The sequence below is a fragment of the Pelodiscus sinensis genome, chromosome 4, assembly GCF_052426305.1.
Source record: "Pelodiscus sinensis isolate ZL-2025 chromosome 4, ASM5242630v1, whole genome shotgun sequence".
NCBI lineage: Eukaryota > Metazoa > Chordata > Testudines > Trionychidae > Pelodiscus > Pelodiscus sinensis.
In genome coordinates, this window is record NC_143055.1 from 108,228,923 (window position 1) to 108,243,211 (window position 14,289).

The following is a 14,289-nucleotide window of genomic DNA, read 5'->3' on the forward strand; positions in this document are numbered from 1 at the left end:
GTGATAGATTCCAGTTCATTAAGTTTTAGTCATACATACTCTGGAGCAAATTTGTCCAGCCTCTTGAAGAGATCATTTTTCACTTGCAGGTTCTCCACGATGGCCTCAACCACAAGATCAGTGCTGTGTACCACTGATACTGGGTCTGTGCTCACTGTTAAGTTACTTAAGGTCTTCTCAATGAACTGAGCAGCAGCCTGAAACGTTAAACAGAAGTCACAAAACCTATTTCCAAAAGGTTTAATTTGTGTGTTATGAAAGTTCTTGGTCAATTTGCTTCATTGATGACTTGTCTGAGCATCAAAAACATTATGTGTTATAGCTTGCACTGTATTTCCAGATCATTTAGAAAGCTTTAAGTACATGCAAATATTATACTTACACAGATTAACTAAACTTTCACAGCAACTCAAGTCTTCTCACAAGCAAGTAGGAAATCTTTTATTTCATTCTTTTAGAATTACTTTTCTCTCCCCCACCCTTCATTTCAACCTTCAAAATGAGTCACAGCAAACAACTGACTTGTCACTTCAATATTTTCCAGAAGAATCTTGACCTGCCTTCAGTGAAAATGGACTTCTTCAGTTTTAAACCCTTATATTGTTTTTCCTTCCATAAGGGAGCTATCTGGTTTCACAGCTCATTGTTAAAATCATAGCCCTTCGCGGACACCTCAGGAGATGAAACGGCTTACAAGATACATCCGCTGAAATAGAGTTCTACTGGGAATGGGAACGAAATTTTGAATCTCTCTTGTGACCTTCAAGACTATTAATCACTAACACAATTTATGAGAACAGATGAAAATACAAAGGCAGGCTTTTTTAACTTGAGAGAATGGAGATGCGGTACAGCTAAAAACAGACATTTGCATACTACATTTTGGGGTTTGAGATTTTGGGATTTTCCACACAGGGAAATTTACCTGCATAACTACTATATTACAGGCAGTCCCCGGGTTACGTACAAGATAGGGACTGTAGGTTTGTTCTTAAGTTGAATTTGTATGTAAGTCGGAACTGGTACATATTGTAGGGGAAACTCTAGCCAAACATTTCTCCAGAGCTCAGTTTTATTCTCCCACACCTCACTTCCCTCAGTCCTTTATTCTCAAGCTGAGGTGTCTGTTGAGAAAAGCCGCTCTGTGTCTCCCTGGTCTGCTGGGGGGGGGGGGAGGGGCGCTAGCTTCGCGTCTCCCTGGTCTGCTGGGGGGAAGCAGCTAGTGCGGGGTTGCCTCACCCCGTTTGAAAGTAGGGATCCGATGTAAGTCGGATCCATGTAACCTGGGGACTGCCTGTACTGTTGTTATATGGTGACAGTTATGCTGGTATAATTCATCATGTAGACACTTATAATGCCTTTTCCCAATTTCATCTTATATTATTTTCAGAGCCACATAAGCTAAAGCTTTTTGTACACTTGCAGCATTAAAGCGCTGCTTTGGCTTCGTTACCACAACAGCACTTTAATGCGACAGTGTGGTTGTGACAACAGCGCTAGGAGAGAGCTCTCCCAGCAGTTTAGGAAAACCACCTCCATGAGGGGCATAGCTCCCAGCTCTGGGAGCCTTTCTATACTGGCAAGTCATTGCACTGAAACTTGCTGTGCTCAGGGGGTGATTTTTCACACCCTTGAGAAAGTTTCAGCACAGTAACTTGCCAGTGTAGACAAGCCCTAAGTCAGCAAAAGGGAAAAAGCACTCTTTCTGGAATACAAATGTCTACACAGGGAGTTATACCACCATCACAGCTGTATAATTATACTGGTATTTTTGTGTTCATATATTTCCCCATGTATGCAAGGCCTTACTAGACCCGCTAAAACGAATGCCAGAACAACCATCTCCGGCGTGACAAAAGAAGACATGCCCACAATGTCTATGTCATCTCCACAGAACCCTGGCATCTCAGTGTCTGTGAACCTGTCTCTGTGGTTGACCAAAGCCTACAGAATAACGGAGTAATAAATATCCTTTGAGGTTGACATGAATTTGTTCCTTGTGGAGGGCACCTTATGGATACATGGGTGCCATCAGTAGCCTCAATGCAAATTGGAAAGCCCACTCTTTCAAAGTCAGCAATTATTTCAAGCACGTTAGTTATACCCACCACCTTTTGGGTAAGCTGCAGTCCTGCTACAAAAGGGAGAACAGATGTCTGCTGTAAAATGCAAAGCTATACTTCTCCTTCCCCCAAGCAGCAACTAAAGCAAGTCTACCTGTAATTATTAGGAATGTTAAAATGTAATAGATTAACTATGTAACCACTGAAATGTTCAGTGGTTACATGCATGATGGAAGTCAGCTCCCCAAGAGTCAGTGCACGCCTGCCACCCTGCTTTCGGGGAGCCAACTGCTGCCCCAATACAGGAGCCAGCTCCCTGCGCATACTGGTTCCACCTGCCACCCCATGCTGCTGTCACAGGCAGCAGCGCGGGGTTAAAGACAGGTCCCTGGGAGCCAGACCAGAAGCTGCATAAAGCCATGTTGCAGTTTGGGTAACTGATAAGCTTGCAGTAACCCATTGACATGGCTACACTCTTACATCCCTATTAATCATAGGCTACGTCTAGACTGGCCCCTTCTTCGGAAGAGGCATGCTAATTTCTAACTTTGGAATAGGGAAATCCGCGGGGGATTTAAATATCCTCCGCGGGATTTAAATAAACATGGCCGCCACTTTTTTTCCGGCTTGGGGAAAAGCCGGAAAAGAGCGTCCAGACTGGCGCGATCCTCCGGAATAAAGCCCTTTTCCGGAGAATCTCTTATTCCTACTTGCAAGTTTAAATATTTTTGGAGTTTTTGGTAGAGAAAGTTGGTGCATCATGGTTGCAAGTAGGAATAAGAGATTCTCCGGAAAAGGGCTTTATTCCGGAGGATCGCGCCAGTCTGGACGCTCTTTTCCGGCTTTTCCCCAAGCCGGAAAAAAAGCGGCGGCCATGTTTATTTAAATCCCGCGGGGGATATTTAAATCCCCCGCGGATTTCCCTATTCCAAAGTTAGAAATTAGCGTGCCTCTTCCGAAGAAGGGGCCAGTCTAGACGTAGCCATACTGTTTAAGGAACCTCAATCTTGCAATCTCTGCTTTTCGTACAGTACTTTACTATGGTTTAAAGAAATTTTACAATTAGATATGGATAAATAATATACATGTAAACTTTGGACTTTAACCTTAGTTTTCAAAGACTTCCCAACTTTTGAGGTCAATCTGTCGTTTAAGACTACAATCTGAGGGGGGAAAAAACCCACGATGCACCAACTTTCTCTACCAAAAACTCCAAAAATATTTAAACTTCATATCTTCCCAGCTTTTTCAATGCATTTTTATACTATTCTAGCAATCTGATGCTCTTGCATGTGTGCAATAACTGCCAACAATCACATTAAAATAGTAATTCTATCACATTCAATAAAATTTGTCCAGTGGCTATAAATACCACAATGTCACCTCAGGCTTGTCTGTAAACATCTTCTTTGACATTCTTTTCAAGCTATCCTCAATCCCTTTCCTGGAGGTCTTCAGGATTTCGTCTGTCTGGTCCACTAACACCACAGTGTGACCAGTTGCTGCAGCGACCTGAGGAGAAGGGGGAGTAGAGATAAGCTATGAAGAATGTAAAACACACAAGTCAATTGGCCTAATAGGAGGAAAAAATGAAAAAGGGTGAGGAGAGAAAAATTATATTTAAGCAGTTACAATAGAATAAAAAGAATGGAGTTCATATCAGATCACCCTGATTTTATATTTGGCTCCTAGATATTGGATCACCTACAAATAATATTTAAAAAAGACACTGTCAGTTTAAAATTTTAAACACCAAATGATCTTATGTTACAATCAGGTCAGATGATTACAACTCAATCTTTAAAAGTCGGCTTTTTATTATATATGTTACTTCATTGCTTATTTACAGTGATGTTGGAGCCACATCGGTCTGAGGCTATATAAGAGACAAGATAAGCAAGGTAATATCTTTTACTGGACCCTGTTGGTAAAAGGTACAAGCTTTCGAATTTCACAGAAACCTTCTTCACATCTGGGGAACGAAGCCAGAGGCTATGTCTACACTGGCGGGTTGTTGCATGAGAAGTATGCAAATGAGGCTAAGCGTTGAATATTGCCGAGCCTCGTTTGCACACCTAATGAGCCGCCTTTTTTGCAGAAGAGGCTCTTGCGCTAGAAGGAGCTGTCTACATTGCCCCTTCTTGCGCAAGAAAAACCCTTTTGCACAATGCCGTTATTCCTGAAAATAATCAGCCAGACAAAAAAGGGACTCGCCACCCTCCCCCCCCAAAAAAGTGTTTTTTAATGGCATAAATTCCTAATAATAATAATAACAACAGTAATTTATAATACATTCTTAATAAATATCACCCAAGTTATTAATAAATATCTTATAAACTTCTACTTTTTCCCTCTACTGCCATGTCTCCTCCCTTTGCTCCATCAGCTCCCCTGGTGCCTGCTGCCCCCCAACCCCTCACCCTCCTCTGCTGTCCTGACTCCTTCCCTTCTCATTGCCCTCAGCCTTCCTGAGACCTGCCCCCCTCCACCAGCCCTTCTCTCCCCCCTGTGCCCACTCCTCCAGTAGCCCCACTCTGATAAAGTGAGCTACCCCTCCTCATCCCCTCTCCTAACACCTCCCTCTACACACCTGCCCTGCCTCTCTCCTCTGAGGCTATTCCCTCCCCCGTAGGTGTCTGCCCTTCTGCTTCACCCCCAGAATCTCCTGGCACCTGACCCTCCTAGCTCCTCCCGCTTCCCTCACTGCCCCTGCCCCCTTTTCCCTCTTTTTCCCTGATACCCATCCCCTCAACACTCTCTGCCCCCCATTCCCTTCATGCCCCTGTGCCCTCACACAGGCCTTGCTCCATCCCCACCTTCCTCATGCCCACTTCTTCTTTCAAGACTTCTCCCAGGACCTTCCCCTCCTCCCTCTAGCCAGTGCCCTTCCTCTCCTAGCATCACCCTGTTCCCCCCTCCCACTGACACCTCCCCTCCTGCCTCTTCCTCATTGTCTGCACTTGGCCCCCTGGGATTTGTTTCTCCTGCACCCCTGTACCTTAGTGCCTTCCCCTTTCTTCTTCTGCTCCTGACCTCCTCCCCACCCCTCCCCTCAGCACAAGCCCCTTCCCCATATTTTTCCCTCCCCTCAGCCCAACCCAGCTGCTTCCCCTCCCTCAGGGCCAAGCAAAACATTCCCCCCCCCCCACTTTTTTGTTGTCTTTTACATGTTTGCATTTTGCAATGGGTTTTTTTTTTGTTTGCTTTCATTTGTGTCCCAGCATTTTAGCCCTATAAATAGCAAATAGCATTTTCATTCATTTTTTTCCATAAAGGCAAAGGCGCTTCAAGTGAACTCCCCCTTTCACTGCCGCTGGGTCACAGCAGCCTTTTCCCTGCCCTGTCCAGCCCCTTCCCAAGGGCAAGCAACCCTCGCTCCCAACCCACAGGGGAAACAGGGTGCAGGGACAGAACAGAGCCAGAGGGGTGCAGGGAACAGTGGGGGGGGGGGAGGAGACGGGACAGGGGTGGCGCGGGAAACAGGAAGCACAGTGGTAGAGGAACGCAAAGATCGGGGGGAGCAGAGTGCAGGGTGCGGTGGAGGCACAGGGAATGGGATGTGGGGAACGGGAGGGGCAGAGGGATCGGGGTCTAGGGGCAGTGCAGGGAATGGGCAGCACAGAGCTTGGGGGGTGCAGGGAGCGGGGTGCAAGGACGGCACAGAGCCAGGGGGAGAGCAGGGGATCCGGGGTGCAGGGGCGGCATGGGGAATGGGTGGCAGGAGCCAGATGGGGTGCGGGGTGGGCGCAGCGAGCCGGGCGGTCAGCAGGGAGGTCTCTCACCGGCAAGAGGCTGGGGCCGTGGCAGGACTGGAGTTGGTGGGGCGGGGCCTGGCTCCGCTGCGCGCCGCAGCCAGCTGCCGGGGACACATGGCCAGAGCCGAGCTGCCGCAGCCCTTTATAGTCGACAGGCCCACGTCCCGCCAGCATCCTGGCATCTGCCGGCACCCCGCCTCCTCGCACCACAGCTGCACGCGGGCAGCCCGGCTCTGAGTATCGCCGGAGTTCCCCCTCCCCGGCAGCGGTCTGCTCCTCTGCCAGCTGGCAGATCGGATGGGGCCGCGCCACCCGTACTGCAGGCTTCGGCCAGTCCGTTACAATGGCCCACTGGGCCAGTCCGCCCCTGCACTCGCCAGCTGCCAAAATCTACTCACCACGGGCGAGCAGGAGAGTGCATTTGTCGAGCCCTGATAAGAAGAATGCAAATGCATAGTTTTCATTTGCAGGTTTCTATGCACTAATACAGTGCTGCACAGTTGGGTTGCAAACCCTGCTAATAAACATTAATTTGTTGAAACAGATTTTTTTTTTAAATATTGAACACATTCCTTTTAGAATTTTAGCTTTGTAAAAGCTTTTTTCCCCTTATTGTCCATCACCTGGAACAGCTTAGATGGTCAGGATTTCTGAGATGTAACAGTGGAAAAAGACTGCTTTCTTTACTTCCACCACAGCCATTGCATAAGAGTTCAAAAATTCCATAAAATGTAATGTATCAGGCTTGACAGACCATTTCTACCAACGTTGTCTACTGTCCTCCTTTCACATTTCATGAGTTGCAAATTACTGATACACCAACACAAGAATGGTATCCAGGTACAGTTAGGAGGCACCATGCTGTTGGTCAAGGACAAAAGATGGCTATAAAATTTTACAATGGCTGTATTACAGATCATGTCTATAATTTCAAAGGAGCCAGCTTCCCATTCTAAAATGTTTAGTGTTCACAAATGAAAAGGTTGAAAATCACTGTTCTACAAAGCTGCATATTAAACTTTATTATTGTTTAATGTTTTCTAAGGTGCTCTACTAAAATATAGCAGGTGGCAGAGACTACTAGAGAGAGGAGAGTTATTAAAAAGACTACCACGTCTTTCAAGTCCTCACTCTTACCACATTCAATGTTTCTTCTTTCAAAAAAGCAGAAGAAAAATGGGAAGGGGTCTTGTCAGCTTACTGCAATATTTTCTTTATGGCACTTCCCACCCAAGGAGCCAAAGCTATTTACCAATAGTTAATAAGAACCAAGACAACCCTAAGAATTAAGTAGCATTACCCTAATTTTACATGAGGAACTAGCAGAAAGAACTAATGTAACTTGCCTGAAGGCATACAAGGTACACATGACAAAATCAGGAACAGAATAAAAAGCCCCTGGTTCCTGATCCTACTATGGTAGAATGTACCCCCGTATTCATATCCTATACACTACTGTAATAATATTTCTACAAATTATGTCCTGTGAGGTATTTAAAAATTCATAATTTGCTGGTTGTTATCGTCCTGGTAAAATGCGTGGGGCAACACTATAGGTGATGTTACAAGAGACCACTGTACAACAGGTAGTACCTCCCTTAATTGGGACATTCTAGCCCAGCAACATCCATGTCTTGGGCTCTTCTGAAAGAGGGGGATTTTTCTAAAATCTGGCCCAATGTAGAAGGTTCAAATTTTGGAAAGGCCTCTTCTGAAAAAAAAAATCGGAAAAAGCTTTAGTGTAGACCTAGCCTAAGACTGCTGAAACCATATAGTGACAATTTGTTTTAATTTACGTTTGTTAAATTAGGCACTAATAGCATTTTAACTTTATTCTTCTTGTAATCAGTTCTGCCTTTTATGCTTCATTACATCTTCCCACTTAAAATTAAAAAATGTTTTATTGTTTTATCTAATCCAGTGTGTTTAATTGAAGTGCCTGAGAAACTCCATTTGGGTTGACAAGATGTGTGCATATTATTTCTATTAAAGAAATAACATGATTAAAGTAACTTGTATTGTTCAGGTGAGGGCTGGGCAGTACAAGACATATATTCATGAGGTAAAATCTAAGATGGTGGTGTGCTGAGATCACCTGTCAGTATAACCAAAGGTAGTGAGAGCCAGAGTGTAACCCAAGTGAAGCTAGCAGGTTGAGGTTGCACAGACACTGAGGGTGGGGCTTGCAAGCCGAAAGTCTGTTTGGGAGCAGCAGAGGTGGGCACTGTTTCTGCAAGATTGCAGGGCAGGGGTGATACAGCTGCTCCTCAGTCTGAAATGTTCTGTATGTCTCACCTACACTTGAGCAACCGCCAACCTCCCTCACCTTCAGCATGGAAAGTAGTAGAAGAGGGCATCTTCCAACTCCAAAGAAACAAAAAGGTCATTGCAAATAAAGAATGACGTGCCATCCCAGGCAGCACCAGAGTCACTCTAGCTCTGGGATAACCCCATATTTATAATTACATTAGGATATAGTGAGCACAAGGGAGAAAGACACTCAAAGCATCTCATCATCCTGAGGACTTGCATTCTTGCACACCAGGCTCCCTGTCAAGAACCCCACCGGTTTCTCTTTACAAACAGCTGTCAATAAGAGTTAGAATTAGAGATTTAAAAATGTAACCGTTTAATTGCTAAAATTCATAGAGATTACACACGCTGCATGGTCTGCACTATAAAACTTAAATACTTGAAAGCCCACAGCAAAGCCTTCCCGAAAGCAGGGCCAGCAAGGGGCCCAGGGCAGGCAGGGAGCTGCTCCAGCCCTACTAGTCAACCAGAAGCAGTAAGCTCACCCATTGAGGCTTACCAGTTAATCTTTTAAATCCCTAGTCAGAGTATGTAACAGCATTCACGATGGACTTCAGTTGTCTCTTTTGACTAATACATTTTAAATTGTACCCACATTCCTGAAACTTCAGAGTACACACCTCTCGATTTCACCACATTGGTGTGGCACTGCATTTATTGAGAAAGGCCTTGAAGGTTTTTTCGGAAGACATCCCAAGTTGAAATGACAAAGCTGGGAGAGATTATTTTTATGGGGAAATTAATAAAATTAATTAATAAAATTAATAAAATTAGATGACCAATGTCACTTTAAGTAGCAGACAAATGCATGAACTTTCTTCCCCAATAGATTCAACATTATCAGAATATGAGGAAGCACTGCTGAGTTGTTAAAGCAGGAGATCTGAAGTTAGGAACTCCTAGGATTTAATCTCGGTTTGCTTTATGACTTTGGGCAAACCACTTCACCTCCCAGCCTGTTTTTCCTGTCTGTAAAATGGAAAAATAAGAGCAGCCTACCTCAATGGAGTGTTGTGTGATTTAATTATTGTTTGTAATGCATTTTGAGATCTGTAAATGAAAGATAGTGTAGATGTTCAAAACCGGGTGGATTTGATTTAAATTACTAGTCAGGAAGACTTGATTTAATCATGGCTTTCTACATAAAAATGAATTCTTGTTGGTTGTCATAAGCTTAATACATATTCTTCAAAACTCAGAGACAGATACAGGTTTAATTTTTAGAAGGTAAACAATACTTTTTAAACAGTGATTGAATTTTGAAAACTCTTCAAATTAATTCTATACCTATATCAGAAAATGAATGATCCCTTACCAAAGGTAATTGAAACAGATTTTTATGAAGTCATTGGGAGGTTAACGATTGCCAGTTCAACAGGTTAATCATTAATATTTGGAAGATTTTCTTGCCATGCTGTATTAGGAAGAGATCACCAGACAGACATTTAAACTGATTTAACTAAAACAATGATATTATGTATTCTGGAATTTTCCTTCAACAGCAAACATATAATATTTTAACAAATCAGGCAAATGTATTTTTGAATTTAGTTAAACGTTCAAGTTTTTTAAAATCAAGTTTGTTTTTGTTAATGGTTTATAACTAAATACAGGCAGTCCCCGGGTTACATACAAAATAGGGACTGTAGGTTTGTTCTTAAGTTGAATCTGTATGTAAGTCGGAACTGGTGTCCAGATTCAGCCGCTGCTGAAACTGATCAGTTTCAACAGCGGCTGAATCTGGACACCAGTTCTGACTTACATACAGATTCAACTTAAGAACCCCAGGCTCCACGGCTTTGCTCCCCATCCCCCTGGTCTGCAGACCAGGGGGACGGGGAGCAAAGTGGCTGAACACGCGGGCAGCGGACAGCCCAGACGCGTCTCCGCTGCCCGCGTGCTCCGCGGCTTTGCTCCCCTCGTGCTCCGCAGCTTTGCTCTGCAGACCAGGGGGCTTTGCGCGGCTTTGCTCGGCTTTGCTCTGCAGACCAGGGGGGACGGGGAGCAAAGCAGAGCAAAGCCACGGAGCACGCGGGCAGCGGACAGCCCAGTCTGGGCTGTCCGCTGCCCGCGTGTTACGCCGCTTTGCTCCCCGTCCCCCTGGTCTGCAGACCAGGGGGACGGGGAGCAAAGCAGAGCAAAGCCGCGGAGCACGCGGAAAGCGGACAGCCCAGACGCGTCTGGGCTGTCCGCTGCCCGCGTGTTCCGCCGCTTTGCTTCCTCTCCCTGGTCTGCTGGAGACCAGGGAGAGGGAGGGCCCTGTTCATAACTACGGATCCGACATAAGTCGGATCCGCGTAACTCGGGGACTGCCTGTATGTTAAATGAAATATTTGTTAAACGAAAATTAAATAGTGTACATCAGCCAGCTAAACATATGAGAAACTTAAAATACTGCCTTCTATTCATTGAACTTTCTGAAGTTTTGCACTTTTAGAGAGAGATAAGGGATGACTAGTACACAAATTTGCAGAGGGACAATAGGGCTGAGGTCTGTTATTTCTCACCTCTATATATTATTTATTTATTTTAAAGTGTTTTTGTTGTTAATAAGCATGTTAGCTCTGGAAACACAAATCCAGTTTGGGAACTGTAAAACTAAGCATCTCTGCTGGTATCTTTGAAACTAGACTGAGCACCAAGTCCCACTGGGTAGATGGAAAGATTAACCTAAATAATCTATATAGAAGCCTCTGGGATCCCATAAGGTTGGGTCTCTAATCCATGAAGTATTGAAAACTCATTTACAAAACTTTTCTTAAACATTACATGAATTAGAATTAATAATCCCTGCTCTACGATGAGATATGTTTGAGCTATGATGTATCTTAACTAAAATTATCTTTACATAGTTTTTTTTCCCTCAAAAGCATTTTATCAAAAAAGTTAAATAAATCAAATAACTGACTTTTCTCCACCCTTGTTCAAAGTATTATTTCCCTTGTAAAATAAACAAATATATCTGAAAGAGTCCTGTTTATGGCTTAATCAGCCATTTGATGGATAAAAATGTCAAGTGAACTTTACAAGTCAAAGGCTATAATGGCTAAACACTCTGGAAAAATATGCGAATCCCAATTAAATATTAACCTACTGTAAAACACAAAGATTACAAATAAGAATATAGTATCTTTAAAAAATGAAATTTAGTTCTCTATTTAGTGAGACTGTCAGTCAATGTGTTCCTTGGCAAGCTGGTAATAAATTGTTCTCATAGGCTACGTCTACACTGGCCCCTCTTCCGGAAGGGGCATGTAAATTTCAGCAGTCGTCGTAGGGAAATCCGCGGGGGATTTAAATATCCCCCGCGGCATTTAAATAAAAATGTCCGCCGCTTTTTTCCGGCTTTTAAAAAAGCAGGAAAAGAGCGTCTAGACTGGCCCCGATCCTCCGGAAAAAGTGCCCTTTTCCGGAGGCTCTTATTCTTACTTTGGCTCTTATTTGGGCACTTTTTCCGGAGGATCGGGGCCAGTCTAGACGCTCTTTTCCGGCTTTTTTAAAAGCCGGAAAAAAGCGGCGGACATTTTTATTTAAATGCAGCGGGGGATATTTAAATCCCCCGCGGATTTCCCTAAGACGACTAGTGAAATTTACATGCCCCTTCCGGAAAAGGGGCCAGTGTAGACGTAGCCATAGGGTTTTCTTCTGCTTTATCAGTCAGTTAATTGTGTGAAAGATTCACAAGAAAGACTTAAAACTTTGTACTCGTCTGAGACAAACACTGATTGGAACATTGCAAAGAACATTCTGAACACAAATATACATTGGAAAGGAACAGCCTTTATCAATTAAAAAAAACCTACATATTTTGTACTTCAGTGTTGAAAGTAATCCCTTGGGAGTGATCTGCACATAGCCCAAATGGACAGGCTGCATATACCACACAGAATCACACTGACTTCAGTGGAACAATATGGGAGCTAATTTCAAGACTAAGGTCTAAGATTATTATAATAAAGATTTAAAAATATTTGGATTTGCAGTTTTTACTTTGTGTATATGACCACACTTGTGTATAGTTAACATTTCCCTTAGTTTCCGCTATTGTTTTGTCAACTCCTCACAAGCATTTAAAAGATTGGAAAATATTACTGCAGAATTACAAAACAGGGAAACTCAGCAACAGGTGCAATAACTGAAGCTATTTTTTAATTCATTTTTGAAAATGGGCCAACTTCCAGGTTTACCCATATCTATTCTAATACTAATGGAACACAAAAGGGGATAAAAAAATGAAGTCACCAATGGTTGTTGTGGTCTCTCACATACTTTTATGCTGAGATAAGAGATGACCCTCTATAGGTTTTAACTAGGGGGGAAAATGAACTTAATTTTTTTCAGGTACTGTCCTATTACAACTCAGGTCCCTGCTGGCTTTTGCTGCAGCTCAGCCAATTCTTGCTGGAGCTGAGCACCCCTTTACTTTCACCTCTGAAAGCTGAAACAGCGTCTCTGATCAATCCAAAGTGTCAGGTTATCAGGAGTTTAAGAACAAGGCTTTGAGGGCCTAACTAGGTAGGGCATTTACACAACTCATTCAGGGTGACAATATCAAGACAAGTCCCTCGTGGCCGAAAGGTTTTAAGGCAGCTTGATGCAGAAAGGACGAGCCAGAAGAACAGAGCCCGTAAGAGCGAAGAGGCGGCGGGAGCAGCATTAGTTGTGTTATGGCAACGCTCAGCAGGAGCAGGGCCACGGGTGCGAGGCGCTGCCCCGGCACATCCCAAGAAGCTCCTGCTCGCCAATGCTCTGTGGCAATTAATATACAATGGCGGGGGGCGGGGCAGGCCTGGGACAGGTGGGAGACGCCGCAAGGCGGGCAGGGGAAGGTGCCGAGGGGGGGCTGTTTCCCTCCGTGCACAGGGCTCGCTGCACGCGCCTCTGGGGGCGGCCCGGTCGGCCCAAGCCTGCGCCGCGTCCCCATCCCGCCGCCGCAGCAGCTCCGCGGTCAGGGCGGCAGCGCAGGCCCAGGGCGCGGGCCCCGAGCCCCGTCAGGCCCCCACCGCGGCGCTTCCCGCTGGCCCGGGGCTCCCTCCCCCCCGGCGCGCACCTGGGCGATGCCCGAGCCCATCAGGCCGCCGCCGATCACGGTCACATGCTTCACGATCAGCTTCTTGGCGGCCGCGGTGGCGGCCCTGGCGGCGACGGAGGACGCGGAGCGCACGAAGTGGCGCGTGCCGAGCGCCATGGCGAGCTGGGCTGGCGGGGGCGGCCGCAGGCAGGCGCAGCCCAGCTGGGCGGGGCGGGGCCGCGGCAGCCGCTCCCTACGGGCCCCCGCCCGCTGCGAGGAGGGGCCAGCGGCCCCTCGGCGTGACCCCCGCGGCGCTACCCCCCCCCCTCCGCGGCCGTTGCGGCCCCCCCCAACATGGCCCCGCCCCCCGCGGCCGTTGCGCCCCCCCCTCAACATGGCCCCGCCCCCCGCGGCCGTTGCACCCCCCCCCTTCCCCGCCACTCACCATGGGCAAGAGCCACCCACCTCCGTGCGCACCCCGCCCAGCTTATGGGCATCGCACCCAGCACCCTGGGCAAGCAGCAACCTCCTCCCCACACTTAAGCGGGCACCGTCCCTGAGCCTATAAAAGGCCCACCCTGCCCCCACAAAACGTGTGTGTGGGGTGGGGGGACGAATACTAAACTGCAGGTCCCTTTTTTCATCTTTTTCCTGAAGTGACAAGCCCTGGCTGGCGGGAGCGATGATGCTTATGGCCCTATCATGTTGCCACCTTGCCAATCATGGCATGGATCATGAAAATCTTGGGCTGTGGGAAATTTAGCCTTTTTTGTGCACTTTTACCATCTACCATACAGATTTCATGAAGGATGCCATCATTTGTCAGCATAGGACTCCTGCCACAAAAGGGAGTTGTAGGAGAATCACAAGGTTATTATAAGAGGGCCATAGTATTAGCACTCTTACTTCTGTGCTACCTTCAGACTTGGGCCAGTGCAGAGCAGTGGTTGTAAAGTTACTTAGATGCCTAGCTCTGAAGGCAGACCCTGCCAGCTGCAGCACAGAAGTAAGGCTTGCAATACCATACCCATGTCATCCTTAAATCTGTATTGTTGCTTTCAGAGATGGGTGGCCAACAGCCCCACTGTAAGAGTGACAACATGCTATCAATCCATCCTTACTTCTACACAGGGTAGCTCTGCCTTCA

General features: G+C 46.0%; 1 protein-coding gene across 2 annotated transcripts in view; it reads right to left on the reverse strand.

Annotated features, from left to right (window-relative positions):
• HADH (hydroxyacyl-CoA dehydrogenase) overlaps positions 1–13,468 on the reverse strand; it is a 44,124-nt gene extending 30,656 nt beyond the window's left edge. Inside the window, exons 1-3 of one of the 2 annotated variants that reach the window (XM_075929706.2) lie at positions 13,182–13,468; positions 3,447–3,575; positions 40–197 (exon numbers count right to left, since the gene is read on the reverse strand). In XM_075929706.2, coding sequence (XP_075785821.1) covers positions 40–197; positions 3,447–3,575; positions 13,182–13,319 — 425 coding nt within the window. In that variant the 5' untranslated portion in view covers positions 13,320–13,468. The remainder of the gene's footprint in view (positions 1–39; positions 198–3,446; positions 3,576–13,181) is intronic. The other variant, XM_075929705.2, reaches the window with a different exon arrangement.
• Positions 13,469–14,289: the final 821 nt, after the last annotated feature.